The sequence below is a fragment of the Argiope bruennichi genome, chromosome 10, assembly GCF_947563725.1.
Source record: "Argiope bruennichi chromosome 10, qqArgBrue1.1, whole genome shotgun sequence".
Classification (NCBI taxonomy): domain Eukaryota; kingdom Metazoa; phylum Arthropoda; class Arachnida; order Araneae; family Araneidae; genus Argiope; species Argiope bruennichi.
Window position 1 is genome coordinate 50,160,538 of NC_079160.1, and position 19,023 is coordinate 50,179,560.

The window sequence follows — 19,023 nt, forward strand, 5'->3', positions numbered from 1 at the left end:
TGTTAAGCTCATAAAAAAGTACTACAAGATTTTTTTTTTAAATTTAAAATAAACACAAACAATTTTTAATGTTCAGTCTTTTAATCCATTTTCATGAATTCCATGCCTGTTTTTGAGTTTACATGTAATGAAAAGCATCAAGATAAAGAGGTAGCACATTTTCTAAAAAAACAAAAAACATTGCGATAGGATGATTTCTTTATACAACAATTTTTATACACAGCAAAAGTGATTATTTTTTTTTTTTCTCATTATGATTCGATACAATCACTGCATTATATCACATAGCTGTTCAATAGCACATTGATGAGATCAGTAAAAAGATGAAAACAAACAAAATAACGAATGAATTTACATAAATGATTTTACAAAAGAAACAAAATGTAAAGCATCATGATTATTTTCCCTTTTTTTTAAGGTTTAAAAAATACATATTTCATTTCGAATATACACAGTTTTCACAGAAACTGACTGCAAATATAACATTCAAGAATTCATCTAAATATTTCTTCACAGAATACAATACAATTTATAAATTGTTAACATAACATAAGAAGCTTTGCAACATATTTCATTATCTTTACAAATTGGCATGTCCACATCAAAATACTAATTAAAACATCTACCCACTGTTCTAATTAAAAATTTTATCTTTCAGGGAAAACTTCCTTTTTAAAAAAAAAAAAATCAACAATAGTTCATGCACAGAGTACAGGAAAGGGCAAAAATTAACACTAACTACAAGTAAAGGAAAATTAATTTTAAAGTTAGCAACCTTTTGTATTATTTTTCATAAGATATGAAAGATCAATGAGATGGTTTTAAATAAAAGTTCGAGCTGATGAAAATGCCTGGCAACATTTACTCATGATTTCTAAAAAAAAAACAATCAATATTATGGATTTAAAAGTGAAAATGTATTGAAAAATTATAAATTATTTTGAAAACAAAAATCATGAGTTCACAGATGACAAAGTGATTCAACAACAAAAAAAATATAAAAATACAAATTTCACATATAAAAATAATTCATAGTTGCCACAACTAATTTTGGAATAATTTTAAGAAAGAAAAATAGATATATTTTATCTATTTTTAGAAGCCCATTCTTATAAAATAAAAATAAAAAATTATTTCATTTCATGTTTGACTTCATGACTTTTTGTAACAACGTAACATGCAAATTTTTTCATCTTTCAGCTGACGTACCTTTTCAAATCATTACTGAAAACCAAAAATATAAGAATAGCAGTAAATTAAATGAATTTTCTATTTTAATCATGTTATTAATTTAACATTTTTTTCAAAATTCTTCAAGACTTCCTGTACTAGAATAAATTAACTAGAAGTCCAACACAAGAACAAATTTCACAAAGTACAGAGAGGATTACTACAAAAAAAAAAAAAAAAAAAAAAGTGGAATTATTTACAAGTATCTGTTCAAAATTTTTATCACATATGCTTTGCAATTAGATAGCAATAAAAAATACTGTGATCTGATGTTATTATTTAAATTTTTGGTATTCTAATAATTGAAATGAAAATGCTATAAAATTTCTCAAAAAATAAGATATTCTAAGATAAATAAGATATTTAAAAACAAAAGAAATTTATCTAAAATTGTGATTCTCATCACTACATTGATAAATAAACATTCAAGGCTGGCTCTAAAAACCTTCACACTTGGAACAAATTTCAATTTTGGCATCTCTCGAAAATTAAAAATAAAATTAAATGAATTAATTAAAGTATAATTTATATAACTCTCCTCTATCGTTGCCTCCTTGCTTGTACTAATTCTCCATCTTCTCAAATTTGATCCATTTAATAATCTGTCAATGCTAACTTCATCAATTCTTGGAGGCCATTTCATATCTTACGTTTTTCCTCAACTAATAAAACTATAGAGATTGATCATATAATTGCCACTATCATTAATCATATTAATGAACGCATCCCAGCAATTCAGAGTCAGCTATTAGATGCCATAATAAGGCAAAATGTAGAAAATAAGGGAAACAAGACATTCTAATTTGGATTCTTTTCAAATATCAAAAAGAAGTATCCTACCTGCCTCCAATTTCTTCCTTTTCTTATCCCCTTGTCCTTACTTCTTTAATAAAGCATAATCTGATACAAATTTATGAATCCTTTTCGACAAAAGCACACCTCTAATGCCAATGACTGAACTGGGCATATATTTGTTCTTTACTTAAAGTTTACACATGATAGCATTAATAAATTAAGAACAATTTAATAAAAATAACTTTTATTTAATAATAACTATGAAAGACAGAAGATAAATTCAGGCAATTTGTGAAATACGTGCTTCTCAAGTTTCATCACCCACAAACTTTTAATATGGATAAATAAAATCATATTTAAATTGCTCAATATTTATCATCCTTTTATTATTTTCACACTAATTTTATGGTAACTGATACATTTTAATAATGTGACATTTATTTTAAAAAAATTCATATAAACTCAGCAATTATGCAGAATTTAATAATAAATTGTAGCACTATTAACATAAATAGTCAATCAGTATTTAAATAACAGAATGGCCTTCTAAAAACAAATGTCAGATAAATTAATAGATTATGTTTGAATATAGACTATTAAAAGATTTTGAATTTAAAGCAATAACACTTTTATTTGAAATAATATAGAAAAGGATGAAGGGAAAAAATAAATGCTGCCACACAAAAGAATAATAATTCAGGATGTGTTTTTGTTTTTTTTTTTCTTTTTTGTACCTTTCACATTGTTAAGATGCAACTTTAAAATTTTTACAAGCAGAAAGTAAAAGTCTGTTTATAAAATATTCCATGCATATTCTTTTTTTATAACACTACATAAAGCTCTAAAAATACAATCCTTAAACATAGAATCATTTATTATCGTTGGATGGATAATGCCCACTATCTTTACAAAGCACAGGGTGATACTGTGATTTAACATTGTATGGATAATCCTTAGGGAAGACACTATGATTAACCATACCTTTATAGGCCAAAGGACTAGTTTGAGAATTATTTGTCTGTTTCGCATTCGCTGTGGATGCATTGACTACTGCAGTCCAGTTGGAGGGAAAATATGGGGGTATCACATAAGGGGGAAACTGTGAATGACGTGTGTTGCCTGGAATATATAAATTTTTGGCCATGTCCTTTGAATATGCTACGGATGGTAAAGTATTGACAATAGCTGGTGGCAGTTTGCCATGAGCAGCTCCAGGGAACATTGCAGGTGGCATTACAAGGGGTGGGCCAGCTGCAGGTAGAGTTCCAGCACTAGTCATTGGTGGTATGCGATTATTACTGGAAGTATAGCCTCGCCGTGCAGCTTCTTCATTTGCCAAGTCCTGCAAAGCTATAAGGGTGGGAAGGGGTTTTAATGATGATGGCATGTACGACACAGGTTGTGATGAAGGATTGGGAGATAAGGGAAGTGGTGGGGTAATGTTTTCAATGCCATTGTCATTTGCAGCACTGCTTGGTTTCTTCTTGATTGACAAATCCAAACACACACCTTCCTCAGGTACAGGCGATACATTAACAGGAGGAGCTACTGTTCTCGGAGGCGGTGCACTATGTGTTGGCTTTTTCTTAACACTGAGGTCCAAGACAACAGAATCATAGTCATTGTGCGCAGAAATTGTTGTCTTCGGTATATCACTCAGTGGTGGTGTGCAATAAGTTTGTTGACGAGCAAATGGAGACAATGAAGGACGTGGACTTATTGGGGACATCATAATGGGCATAATGCTGTTGGCCTTGTATCGCTTTGGTTGATTGTAATATGGACTATTGGGATAAATGTCAGTCTTGGTCTTTTGATTCACAGAGGGATGGTATTTTGGAGTGTTGCTCGGTGCTGACATCACAGAATATGGAGATGGAACTGGATGGAGCATTTTTTGATGTGCTGCATTGATTCTGATATCATTTCGGGGAGCAGATGCATATGAACCATTAACAGTTCCATCAGAATTACGGTGGCGATGAGAGCTAGAGTACTTTGATCGTGGTGACTTATGAGAATTTGTGGTGCTGCTCTGCTTACTTTTTACATTATTTACAGGTACTTTACCAGTTCCAACAGCTCCTGGCATTTTGCAACTGGAAGGCATCATCACTTTGTCATGCAGTTCAACATTCTTCTCAACTACAGATGATGGAGTCTTGCAAGCAACTACCTCATGCACTCCTTTAGTGAGCCATTCAGCAACTTTGCCAGTCATAGAGTAACTCAACTGATTAGGGAGTAGATTAATCTTTGGACTCGAAAAAGGTACAGATTGTGTGCTGTCCTTTGGAGATACATTCCTGCTGATATCAGAGCCAACTTGTTTGGGTGACAGAGATGGCGATGGTGATGTGGCAGCATATTCTGTATGCTGAATGACAGAAGGTCTTCTTTGAGGAACCAAGGGTTTCTCATCGCCTGTACAAGCCTCAACAGAAACAACACTAGATGCAGATACCGACCCAACCGACTGTCTACCAGTCTGAGGAGGATAATCACGAGCAGTGTCTGGTTCAGAACGAGCTCCACCACCATTGTAAGATGCAGGTAAATGGCCTTTGACATATCCCGGAGGGTAATTATCCATTCTTGAATTTAAAGATGCTTGATAAAGTAATGGATCAGCATTTGTTGGATAACCACACCAAGACTTGGCATATTTGTCATTTTCAATTTTAACAGCAGATGGTGGAGTTTTCTTACCAGAAGAAAGGCGAGAAGGTGTTTCTTTAGCAAGAATGTGACGCTTTTTCTGTGAGTGAATTTCAAGCTTGGTTTTACCATTAAGTGCTTCAGGACTAACAACTGGAGGAAGGAACTTGCTCATGTTATGATTACCAGAGAGTAATGAAAGATTGGATTTACTTTCTTGGGCTAGCTTGTCCTGAGATGTGACACAAGGTATAGAAGCTTGATCAGAAATAGGATCCCCATTCTCAGATTTAATTTTCATGGGCGAGGAAGAAGCTAGGTCTTCCATAGTTCCAGGTTCTCCAGCAATTGAAGCTTGTTTCTCTTGTTTGAAAGGTGGAATTTCAGGTACTGGAGTTTTACAGCCACGACCTGACCGAGACTGACGAACCTAAGAAGGAAAAATATTAGTAATAAAAGATAAAGAAATAAAAAAATTAAAAAATCCATTCATTACTTAAAGATACAGAATAAAATAAAATTTTATCTTCATAATTATGGTACAAAAAGAGATTGCTTACATTATTCAAAAGTTTCTTAAGACAAAAGAAAAAAAAGGAAATTACAACACACTAGGTGATTATCTTAAAACAAAAACTTTGTATTACGAACAAAATGAACATATAAAAAAAAGATTTTCATGCATGAATATCTAAAATCTTATTAATCAATCTTGGTAAGTATAGCTCTACGATTGCAATGTAATTAATCATTTCTAGAACACTTTAAGAGAAAAAGAAAATGCAATTGAGATAGGGAAAAATTCTCAACTGACCCCATTATTATATTGATCGAAGAAAATGCAAGATAGAGTATCCATACATTATTATTACATTTATATAAGTAAAAAAATATTTTTTTTAGGTCTCTTAAAGCAATTTAGTGAAACTCCCCCCCCCCCTGAAATGTACGGTAAATATAGCAAAAGAAAAATTGGAAAAGCAAACATTACACATGAATAGATTACATTTGGTAACCATTCCTCTCACTGCATAGATTAAAAGATTTATAAAATTAACAAAATATAAGGATAGAATGAAATACACGTTTATCTCATGAAATAATTTTAAAATTCTATCTATTCCTTAATAAATGAAGAGATAGTAAAAATTAATAATAAATTGTTCAGCAAGATACAATAGAATGTAAATACCATTTACAAATATAATGTATAGTACAGAAACCATACTTAAAGACATACAGTTTGGCCTTAAATTCGAATAAACTTCAATCCAATACTGAACGAACAATAAACTTTTTACAGTGATAAAAAATAATTTTGAAAAACTGAATATTAGATTTTTTTTTCAAAACTTATAAAATGTTATGGTGAAATAGGTTCCTACCAGCTTAATTATGCTCCCTTAATAAATTTTTAAAAAAAGGAAATATAAAATAAACCAAGAATTACAATAATATAAAGAGTGCCAAAATGTTTTAAAAACATTATATTCATGTTCAAAGTTTCATTTAAAATTTTCAGGATACATAGATTTAATTAAATCAAAGGATAAAAATGAATTCAGAATTTTATTCCAAATCTATTGTACATACCCATTTTCTAGCAGCAGCATTTTTTCGTCTTATTTCATCCCATTTCCTTTCTTTTTCAGCAAAAGTTTCACTTTGTCCTTTCTACAGGATAAAATCAAAAATAATTTTAACTATACATTGGAATAAAAGTAATTAAAAGGAAAGCAAAACTCTAAAAATACATTATACCATTATAAAAATTTGATAATGTTTTTAATTTACACTGTTTAAGAATACAGTCATACTATTTAAGAATATCAAAGATATCTAAATACAGCATTTCAGAAAGATAAAAAAAAAGTGTATGTTATGAAGGGGGGGGGAGAAGTAGAATAATATATTAGGTGATTAGATACTTGATTTTTTTACATCAGCATGGAATGTAGTAATAATCAGCAGACAAGAAATGTTACTAGATAAGTATAATGTCACAAGAATTAATCAACATACATTATAATTTTTTTTCAAAGTATTAAAATCAAATAAATTAGTAAACAATGCACAAAAATAATATTAGAGATAACAACAACAACAAAACCAAAACAAAACAGAATGAGCATATATAAAAATACCAACACTCTGAGAGAGCATATACATTTTTGGTATAAATAAACTATTCAGCAAATTGATATTACATAAACAAAGTTATTATCAATAGTGACTTACCAGTACAAATAACTAGACAAGGTCCTGAGTTTGCAATTATGGTTATAAGTTACAATATAGCTGAGAAATTATATGGTTAATATGACAATTCTATCATGAAATGAAAACGAATCTAATTAGGAATTAGCATTAATAAACAGTTTCAAATTTGAATAAAATGGAAAATGGACATTTTTGAGGAGAAATTTTTTTTAAGTTGAGGTAATCAAAGTTAGAGAATTACATTTTACTGCCAAATGTTATTTCCTTTGAAAAAGAGAGTAAATAAGATAAATGCTTAAAAATTAACAGGGGAAATCAATCATCTAATAGATGAAAATACAAATCAATAGGTAAAACATTTATAAATCTGTGAATGGTTTCTGACATTTCCAGGCATAATCTTACATAAACTACTCAGCCAATTATCATTCTCTGAATTATTGCAGAAGCTTCTGAATTTAATGAAAGAAAACTATGAAGCTAAAAAGAGTGGAGTGTAGAAAACTATGCTTATCACAGAAATATATATTCTTGTAGTTACATACAAATAAATGGGTACTTGTCAGTTTTAATGGTAACCAAAGAGTACCAAGAAAAAATTTCGTCAATTCGGCGATTTCAATTGTCAAACAATATAGTATGTGATTTGTACATTCAAAGTTTTTCATAATAAATAATAATGCACTTGAGTATATTTTTATAATTTGACAAAAATTTCTCTTGGTGCTTTTTGGTCACTGTTAAAACCAAATTGTACTAATAAATGCAGCAAGAAATAACATTTTTTCCCTTTCCTTTACCAAATGAATTAATTAAATTCCACATATGCATATATGGGTTTAACTATATGATAGGTAGGAAAAAATCGGAGAGAAATTTCATTAATTAACAATCATCGGCTGCAAGCATGATTTGCATACATAAAAGATAAATTATTATTTGCATACATAAAAGATAAATTATTCACATATTTACCTGAATAATCAGAGGCTTGATAGGTTTGCTGTCATCTTTATCCTGACTGGCTTCATCTTTGGAATCAGGTGGCTTCTGAATACTCCATACAGTTTTACTGTCTTCATCAGAAAATGGTGGTTCATTGATGAGGGCCTGCTCATCACCAATGGAATTACACTCATTAGAATTGCTATCTTTACTATTGCTGTTTTCATGATTGGAATCTGTAAAAGCATAAGCATCTTCGGCTTCAGCATTAATGGCAAGATTTGATTCACTTTTGATTGGTGTGCCATCGGCATTTTCTTCTTTTGAACCATCTTCTCCCTCCTGTTCTTGTGGTTTCTTTTTGTTGGATTTTTTGCCACGTGGAGTTGGCTTATATATAATGCCATCCATGAATCGTTCGAATGGCAACAGTAACCTGAAAATAAAAATAAAAAGATTTTAATGTCTTAATATAACATAAAGAATAAAAGGTGACAATTGTCGGTTGTAATGGTGACCAAAAATGCCAAGAAAAACTTTGCCTATTTGGCGATTTTGACCGTCAAAATATATAGCATATGATTTACATGTTTAAAATTTATCATTATAAATTATAATGCACTTTAGTATATTTTATATAAAAAAATTCTTGGCACTTTTTAGTCACCTTTAAAACCAAATTGAACATAAAAAGTAGTTTTGTAAAAAATGCATTTTGCAAAATAAAGCATTTGCGTGAACAACTTATATCAGAACTATCAATGATAAAGTTATAATTTGACACTCTTATAATAATGATATAATTAGTTCTAATAATTTTCAACAACAAATAATCAACTATAATCATAAAAATTTATTGGTCAACGTAAAAAAATTAAATATTTATTTCTAAATAATTACAACAACAAGAGAGGGGTCATAACTTTCAATTCTTTTAAAGCATATTAAATAACCAAACATTAAAAAAAATCAGAGAAAAAGTAAGAAGTCATTTTACAAATGAAATTAATGCAATCTATGCAAATAAATGTAAAATGTATATAATATGACAGCAAATAGCAAGGGCCATCTTTGTATTTTCTAGAGTGCTTTGGTGAAGCAAGGTGTTTATTGACTTTTAAAAAAATCATTTGGCAAATTAACCAGATTGGAATTAGTCTCTTCTGCCAAAGCATCTAATGTATGCTTAGCGTATCTAATATGCTTAGAGTATGCTTAGCAGTCTTACAACCTATATACTGAAGTGCCCTCTAGCATATTAAATGCTACCATGCAATAGAAGATGAAAAAACATTTTTGCTGACTCTCTACTTTTAAAAACCTGTCACTGAGGTTGAATGGCAATTTTCTCATTACAATTTTGATGCAGCAGTGGAATACCGGTATATTAATATATATATAAGCCATATATAACAAAATGATGTATTTCAGCAATTTTCAAAAACCAATTAGGCAGCATTTATATGGATATGAGTGTATTAAGAGTTAGAAAACATTATCAATCAATAAGTCTATTAAAAAGTCTTGGATAAATTCTGAAGATATCTATACACTATCTTTTTAAAAGCATTACACATTAAAATTTTGAAGGGAGAAAAAAAGATATTTTTAAAAATTTTGAAATAAAAATGCGAGACGAATAAAATAGTATAAAACATTTCTAATAGAGAAAAAAATTTAATAACTTTTCAACATTTGCTAATCAGTTTCATATTTAAGATCTTGTATAGTAAAATTGGAAATGATTAATTTTTAAATTACATGGAAAAGGCAAAATATTTTCAAACAAGCATTTGAAAAGTTTTTTTTTTTTTTTTTTTTCAAATGCTTATTATGAAATAATTCATGTACTTTGATGAAAAAAGCACTTCTGCTTAAATATACATGTTTTTTAAACATGGACAATCCATCATTATTAATATAAATAAGAACAGAATAAAAAAAATCTGGAGATAACATTACCTTTCGTAATGCCTCCTTGTACAAGTAGCAGCACTTGTACTTCCAGGATTGCCACCAAGCTCATCGTAAACATGCTTCCATAATTTCTTATTTGTAATCTAAATAAATAAAATTTTAAAAAATTATATTATGCAGCTGTACTTATGTGATGTTTAAGAGGAAAAAATAACTGGTTTGAAGATATAATAAAATAGTAGATTATTAAAAAATGTTTCTTACTTTATCATATCCTCCTAATTTTTGTGCAAATGAGTAGAATATATATAAATCAACTGAAATTTTTAAAAAAACATCAAATTAGCATCTGCATAAATAAAAACAAAGCAAATTTTATGTGTAGCAACTTAGATTAAACTAATTCAACAATGATTATATTAAACTTACTTTGTTTAAAACCTAAATGAGGTACCCGATGAATTGGTGTATTTCTCTTCTTCATAAATTTGAACAACCTTTGAAGGAATTCTTGCTCATTTTTAATAGGTGGTTGTTTTAAGCCATTTGTTTTTTGATTACACTAAAAATAAAAAAAAATAAAAAAAACATTAATCTTAAAATTTAAGCTATATTAAATCTGAATAATCCTATAGTATATTAAGATGCAAATTAAAAAGAAAGATCATCTTTTTGAAAAAAAATTAATTGAAAGACAAATAACTTTAAAAATATTTAATTAAATTTTTAATAATCAAATGAAATAACAATATTGACAAGCTTTGCAAAGAGTGAATGAACAACACTGATTTCAAAATTCTTTGATATTAATTATTAAACGATTCAATACCTTGATTTCAATATCTTTACACTCCTCTGAAGAATTTGATTCAGGTGAAATACTACGAGTATTTTTTGTTTTCTTCTTTTTTCGCTTTCCTTTTAATGTTGGAGCTAAGAAAGAAAAACAAAGATTGAATTTTTTAAAACTCAATTTATGCAAATTTTTAAATTATTATTTTAGTAATACAAAAAAATATGAAAATGTAGATGAATATAACATCATTTAATAAATCAAAATTTAGCAGATGCCTTTAAAATAATATAAGTTAACGCTTTATATTTTTAAATAAAATATAAAACATTGGTGGCATTTTTTTTTGCCACCAGGGGTTTTAGACTATTTCAGGAAATAGTCTAAAACAAAATGCTCTTTATAAACATGTGTCAGTAAATAGAGGCTGATATATATATTTTTTTAATTTATGGAGCGAGTTGCTTATTTATCAGTTTTAAATGATAAGGCATACAACATGATATGCAAATGATATTGTAATGATGTTTTAAAAAAAAGTCTTGGGATTCTTAATATCCAAATCTTTCTTTATGAAGAAAGTAGGGTTTTATAAATATTTTATCAAAAATGATTTAGCATGTAATTTTGCCTCTACTGTTGGTTCCTACTGAATAAACATGAAAAAATAAAAGTCCAACAAGTATAAGAATTTATTTATTCGTACATAATTTTTCTATATATTTCAAATTTTATATTCTCATATGCATAAGTCTAAAAGATATGATATTGACTATAATGAATTTTGGTTGAAGGCTAATATAATAGATGCAAATGAGAGAATTTTATAGTAAAGTGCTATATGCTTTACTAGAAATAAGTTACAACTTTGTCAACAAAAAGGTAATTTTAAAATATAATTTATTTATTGTAATTAGATACTAAGATAAGTAAAAATTTTCAAAATACAAAAACATAATAAGGTGCAATGTATTAATTACTATCCGAGTTCAAATAAATAAAAAGTCAAAACAATATATAATAAGTAACCAAAAGATAAAAAAAATATAGCAACTAACCTAAATATTCGCAATTAAGCTCATGATGAGCAAGCTCATCGTGTTCAAAATTGTCACGACAGAATAATATGCGAGTTTTGGGGCTAGGTGGAGCTATACCACCAAGAGCTATCACAATAGAATTCTGTAACCATTCTGTTTGATCACTTCCATCTAAACGTTTCAGAATTGTGCGATAACGGAAATAAGACTGATATGACAGCACAAGGACTCTAGTGCCCTTCTCATCTTCTGCATCTAAAAAAAAAAAAAAAAAAAAAAAAAAAAAGCACATTAGGACATAATTAGAATTTCTTATAACTATTTCTTATTCCTGAATGAATTAAATTTATGTCGTTATTTGATTAAGTTTAGTTCATAGAATAAATCTTTTGTGAGGAAATATTCAGTAATTATTTATATTAAGAATGAAAAACATCGATATTTGTATTTTTAATTATCATTTTCGTAATTGATTCTCAGAATAATTCTAAATAGTATAAGAAGGAACAATTTAAAAGTTTAGAAACAAATCTTCAAATCATCCAAAGTGTAAGCTCAAAATAAGGCATTAATCTACCATATATGCTTCATTAAAAGGATCTATATTTTGAAAAATTAAAAAGCTACTCTGAAAATATAATTTACATTTACTAATAAAGTTTTAATATATTTCAGAAAACTTAAAATATGCAGAAAATATTTTTCAAATTTCTGTTTAATGAAAATTTTTAAAAATGAGTCATACCCAAGAGCTTATTATATTCCAATAATTAAAATTAAAACATATATTCACAGTACATTTTTTTTAAACCTATGTAAGTTGCACATATTTATCTTCATTCTTTATTGAGATTCCATTCCTTTCTTTTTTTTAAAATAGTAAATCTGTTCTAATAATTTTTATTTTTAATTTAAATAATTATTTCTGAAAAAGACTATTACATCCACTGTCAAGAATAGAAAATACTTGATAATGAGTAATTAAAATTAAATTAAATCATGGTACTTGTTAGTTGTAACGACGACCAAAAAGCGCAAATAAAAAATTTCGTTACATTGGCGATTTTAATCGTCAAACTATATTAAGTGATTCGCACGTTCAAAATCTTTTATAATAAATAATAAAGCACTTGAGTATATTTTTATAATTTGGCGAAATTTTTTCTTGGCTATTTTGAGTCGTCGTTAAAACCGAATTGTACCTAAATCATTCACAAAAGGAACATACAGGAAAATTTTTAGGAGAAAAAAATTTACCTCCCAAAATTTTACTATGAATATTTTATAGAAGTTCAAATGATGATTTGATTAAAAATCAAATCATGTTCTAAATAATAAATATTCTGTTCTAAATATGACTTAGTAAAATAATTTTTAAAAATGGCGTTTATAAAAAAAAAGATGCCAATCCATTATCAAAATAAATCAGGTTTTTATGCATTAAAGTCTTTTACTGTAAGAATGAAAATTAAAATGCATAAAGCATAACAGAAAACTTATTGATTTCCCATTTCTTCCACTTTAATGGTCGTTCGATAAATCCCCTCATTAGAATAAAATATTTATTATCCATTAGCCTTTTATTTTGGCGAAGAATCCAAAACAGATTTATACCTTTATCTTCTAGGTACAAACAATTCGTTCTGGGAAAACCTGCTTTGACTGCTTGAAAGAATTTTCGAAGAACGTCCGCGAAATACATAATCAATATTACACACAAATAAAACTCTCTTTCCTCGAAATTTGAGTGGGGAGAAAGATGAGGTGGCGCGCTTAAAAGGCGCCAATTAATTATTCATGAGAACCTCCATTATAACCTGGAAAAGAAGTTTTAACTTCTCTGAAAATAAAACGCACCAAATATAACAATTAAAAAAAAGGCGAAAAGCAAACGATAAAATGTTCTCTAAACTGTCTAATTAGCATTTGCTCTATTCTCAGAAGACTAAAAATGTCGTAAAACATTTTATAATATAGGCGGGGGAGGGGGGGGGTCAACACGTACGATTAAATCTCCGATTCTGGTTAAGGCCCATTATTCTTTATTTCCTAAAATCATATCTTATCATTTATTTAAGAGCTTCAAGGAAAGGGGAAAAAACCGGTGTAAATTCAATATTTAGCTACCTCTCATTCAATAATGTCTGTATTCTAAACATAATTTATTTCATTTTGTTTATTCTTCTAAAAAATTCAATTCCACTTTTCTTTGAAAACAGTTAAATTATAAAGTTCCATTCATCGCTAAATAACATGTAAAAAGTGAATTATAAATTCACATCACTAATAGAAGCTTATGGTAACAGGGAAAGGCAGATAAAGCCTCAACAACTAACTTCACGTTTCGTCATGTAATACTGGGGAAAAAAATGTTCTTTATGATTGAGGAAATGATTTCGAATTCCTGTTTTCCAATTTTATTTCTTTCAGTAATATTTAAATCTTAGTATTTTCAAAATGATTCAGCCGCTGTTTACTTCCCGTATTAACATTATTTCAAGAGAAATAAAACTTGAGAATTTTTTAAATAGTGGCGTTAACACAAAGAAATACCCAATTTAACATATGTTTTTCACAAAAATGGGTAAAAGTTCTTATGATAAGAACCAATTTTAAAAGATATTATTTTGATCATCTTACAAAAAATATAATCATATACTCTTTTGGAATTTTAAAGAAATTTTCGAACTGTTTTAAGATAAATTCATGCTACATTAAAATTCTTTTTATACTTACATTTTAAATTAATGATGTCCAAAAAACGAAATCCAAAAAGAATAGTTCTTTACTCAAAATAAGAGATACCTTTTTGGTTTTCAAAAAGATGCAAATCTTAATATACATGTTTACGTAGCTATGCAATCCATTAAAATTAGATTTGAGATATTCATTAATCTTTCAAAATTTATTTAACAAGTACTTTCTTGTTAGAAAAATATTTACTGGAACAATTCATGTTAGCAGCATATGCAAAAACAGACGCATCACTTTTTTTTATTTAAATAAAAATTAATCTTTAATTTAAAAATAAAGGCTTTTCTCTTAGAAAACGTAAATAAAAATTAAAGTAAAACGAGCAAGAATATTTGAAAAACACTTTAAATACTCAATAAACATACATTTCATAACCCCCCGCACTTATATATTTTTTAAAGTAATATCAAAATAATTTTGTAAAATAAAGCCTGCATTGTAATAAATTGAGTACCTCAAAATAACGACCTTACCTTGTTAGAAAATATTCAAATTAAAATATTTACGATAATTCTACTATTAACTTCAAAACCTAATATACGAACAGTGAATGACTCGCATACAAAATGAGCCTCGTTAAAAATTCTGCACCCTAATAATGCCATTCAATAAAATTACTTTTTTATTGGACTTATTAAAGCTCCTTGATTGCTTTGCATCTGCACCACTTGCTAGAAAGCAAAACTCGCGTATCACTTCTCTCCCTTCCCTACCGGTTATTTTCTCTCTTTTTTTTCCCCCTATATTTCCCCTATGTTTGCAATTATACTTAACCTCATTACATACAAGCCTCATGAAGTGTAAACAGCTCTCCATTCATTAAACAAATGCTCGCAGCCTTCATGAATAATACACCAGTTTGTTGCATTTCCTCCGAAATGTATAGCATTAGGGCTGATAAATTATCGTGAGCTTTCAAAATGATTTTAAAGAACGAACAGTAAGTGAAAACGGGTAGATTTTTGAGTAGCTGTAACCGCGTTTAATGGATGTTACGCTCATTTGTAAGTTACTTTCTTGAAACAGGCTGGCGCCAAGGTGTTTCTTTTTTCCTGTTGACTTTTAATAAATATTTTTGTTGTTTTTATTACAATATATGCGTTTTATTTTTAAGATTATTCTTTTTTTTTTTATTCTTTTAATATTATTCTTCTCTTTATTCTTTCTTTAATATTATTCTTCTCTTTATTCTTTTTTATTATTATCATTTTTTTTCCCTAAGATATAAATAAAAAAATATTTTTGATAAAGATACTTTTTTTTTTTTTCATTTTTATTTTAAATCTCCAATTCGATTATTCAAAAGTAAATTAGGATTGTGAAATTCTTAGTAATTTGTGCTTAAATCTGCAAATTGTCAATTTTAACAATAAAAAAAAAAGTTCGGAAAAGTTTATATTTTGAAAATGTTTATCACCTTTTTGAGGTGAAAATCCACTTCCAGATATTAAAAATAAATCATATAAATATATGGAAAAAAAAATCGTTTTCATAAAAAAATTATTATGAGGACATGAAATATTTTAATATACTATTTAAAAAGATGATAATTACCTACTTTTTGGTGATAAAAATATAATAAATACTAAAACACCCACTTTAAATATTCAATTATAGTCGTTCAAATAATGATTTATTAATAGAAAATAATGCTTTATTCCAATATACATAAGCTATAAATATTTTTAAGAGGAATTTTTACTTATTACTTTTAGTTTCGACCAATGATTCTTAAATAATAAATCATCATTCCCTAGTCATTAAAAATTTTATTTGGAATAAAAAAAAGGAATTCATACCTCCTCCCTTCTTTTTCCAAACTTTTTATTATTTGTAGCCATGAAGAGTTAAGAAAATTGTTTTGATAGATAATAATTTCAAAGATTATTTTAACGTACGATACAAATCAGCAGATTAAATATTTTAAACAGAGTCAGTTAATTTGGAATCATAATCGTTATTTATTATTTAACTGCACTTTGTTTTATAGTCCTGTGATTTATCTATGGAAGCATAATGGATACTAATATTAAGTCAGTGCGTTCGGTGCAACTATGAGTGCATTAACAGGCCATACTAGACTTCTTAATTGTCACTAATTAAATATTTTTATTTTATTACTAATTTTATTGTCTAATTTTTTTTACGAATACAAGATTAGAATTTTTTTTTTTTTTTTTTTTTTTTTTTTTGTCTTAAAAAGTTTAGTTATATTTATGTTCCATTTCCAAGTAACACGAGGGCTGTTTTGGATGGATCTCGTAATTGGATTTCGTAGGCATGGTCAGCTGACGAGGACATTAACTGAGCCAACATTCTGCTCTCCAAATATCCGCGAGAAACCAGCGGAATGATATTTGGTCCAAACAGTTCACATAACGCTTTTTTTTTTTTTTTACTCCCATGGAATTGAGATTGAACCCGAAATTTTCCAGCTCTGAAGTCTAGATTTTACCACCATTCCACGCACCGTCTTGTCTTAAAAAGGGCACAGTAAAAAAGTGTTATGTCTATTTCCATAATTATATATATACATATATAAAAATCATAACTATAGAGAGGTGGATGGGGGGGGGGGGTATCTGAAATTGCCAATATGATTTTTTTTAACTAAAAAAAAAGGAAGAAAGGGAAAGAAAGCTAACAGTTTTGTATATTATAATAATTAATGTTTCAATTTCATCGCTCATAAATGTCTTGCTCATTTCCCTCATCACCATATACTAAAAAACAGCAACAAAATGGCAGTATTTTCATATCACTGGGAAATAATTCGCGCAGTTCCTCATTGCAATTACATAAACATGCTAGCTCCAAGTAATCATTGCACTTAATCTCCTTTAAAATGCATTGAAGAGCTCCTTGTGATCGTAATTGGATTTCAGCGGGCGCATCTGCGTCCAATTTCAAAGTCAACTCTCAACATTATTAAACAGAGCGTAGTTGATAAATGGAAACTATACTTCCTTAAAGACAGAGACAGCTTTCATGGCGTTTATGGTGCATGGATGAATTAAATTGAATGAAATATCCATTGAGAAACAATAACAAGCCTAAAGAGGCTACAGGGTTATCGCAATTTATTTTCCACGTTTTCCCCTGTACTTCTGTTTAAGATTCATAATTCAGGAAAGGCATGTGTGAAAAAAAAAAAAAAAAAAAGGAAATAGAGATTAAATAGGAAGTTTTTTTAAGATATTTTAAGGCTTTTTTTTACAGTAAATTACCCCCTCCCCCAATTTTGATTTTTTTTTCGTGTAATTTATCATTGCAATATACTATAAATTAATTGTAAGAAATTTCTTTTTCTTCATAAAGTTTCCAATATTTTTAAAATATTTTAAGGCTTTTTTTTTTTTTTTTTTTTTTTTTTTTTGCACTGATTCCCCACCCCTTCATTTTGATTTTTTTTTTTTTTTCATATCATTCAAATTTGTCATGTTACGCTATAAATTAATTGTAAGCATTTTTTTTTCAAAAAGTTTTTTTTAAACCTCTTAAATCCCCCAATTTAAAAATAGATCAAAATTATTTACTTCATTATTTTTTGATTATCTATCATTATACTTTACATAAATATACATGGAGAAAATATAATTATGGAATATAAAATTCACATATTTCGTTTCATTACTAAGGGATAAACTACCTTTATAATTCATTAACATCACTGAATTTATCAAATATTAATTAATATACAATTAATGGCCTATTAGAAAATCCACTAGACTCTTCCCTTCGTAGTACTTCAATAAATAATTCACTAAAATTTTACATAACATCAACAAGAATTTAGATATATATTATTATTCTACAGTATATTGCACTTTAATATAGTAATATTTTATAATAATATTTTTTTAAGAAAAAAAACTGATTTAAATTACTATCAGTATTATTAACATTAAATAATAACATTTAAATTATAGACAAATTCAAATAATACATAATTTTCATTTCAAAATGATTGTTAAATGAAAAAAAAAAATTATATAACGAAAGATCAATCACTGAAAAAAAGACTTGTAATTACTTGTCCGGAATAAAAGATATCTTTTCAAATCAAGGCGATTAAAAAAATAAACAAATCAAAAAAGTTGCTCGTTACATTAATAGAATATTCGAAACCAAGGACTGCACTGTGAAACCGCTTCATCGAAGAACAGGGGCGTCGGTTGCAGTTACCAGAAAATAAGAAAGGAGAAAGAGGTCACGGGCAATTAGCTCTAATTAAAAGAGAAGGGGAAAAAAAAAAAGAAAAAAAAACTTCACCCTCACCTTGAAACGATATGCAGGAAGAAAGAAAAGAAAAGAAAAATCACGCAAACAGGTTTCGTTTATTTCTTTTTTTATCATCGCCAAATTTAGGAAAGATAAATGATTACGAGAGAAATGATGAACACCCATTGCCTCATGTTCTGTTTGCGGTTAAAAAAAGAAAGCAGATCCCCCCCCCCCGTCACTCTTTCATGTAGAATTTTGATTAGATTTGAAGCTTTCTTTCTTATATAATCAATAAATACAAATGATAATAATGAATATAAAGAAAATGTTATGCTTCCAGTTTTAAATACTAATTATTTTTTACAATCTAATATATAAAAATAAATTTTTGCTTGTTCGTATTTTATGTGTTGCTGTACCGTTCATCCGATGGCGATAAAATTTTGT

At 28.0% G+C, this 19,023-nt stretch overlaps 1 protein-coding gene across 1 annotated transcript in view; it reads right to left on the reverse strand.

Moving 5' to 3' along the window:
- Positions 1–678: 678 nt before the first annotated feature.
- LOC129988082 (AT-rich interactive domain-containing protein 5B-like) overlaps positions 679–19,023 on the reverse strand; it is a 78,126-nt gene continuing 59,781 nt past the window's right edge. Inside the window, exons 4-11 of the mRNA XM_056096201.1 lie at positions 11,617–11,853; positions 10,595–10,698; positions 10,195–10,327; positions 10,030–10,082; positions 9,811–9,908; positions 7,879–8,284; positions 6,277–6,357; positions 679–5,113 (exon numbers count right to left, since the gene is read on the reverse strand). Of these exons, the coding sequence (XP_055952176.1) occupies positions 2,894–5,113; positions 6,277–6,357; positions 7,879–8,284; positions 9,811–9,908; positions 10,030–10,082; positions 10,195–10,327; positions 10,595–10,698; positions 11,617–11,853 (3,332 nt within the window). The 3' untranslated portion in view covers positions 679–2,893. The remainder of the gene's footprint in view (positions 5,114–6,276; positions 6,358–7,878; positions 8,285–9,810; positions 9,909–10,029; positions 10,083–10,194; positions 10,328–10,594; positions 10,699–11,616; positions 11,854–19,023) is intronic.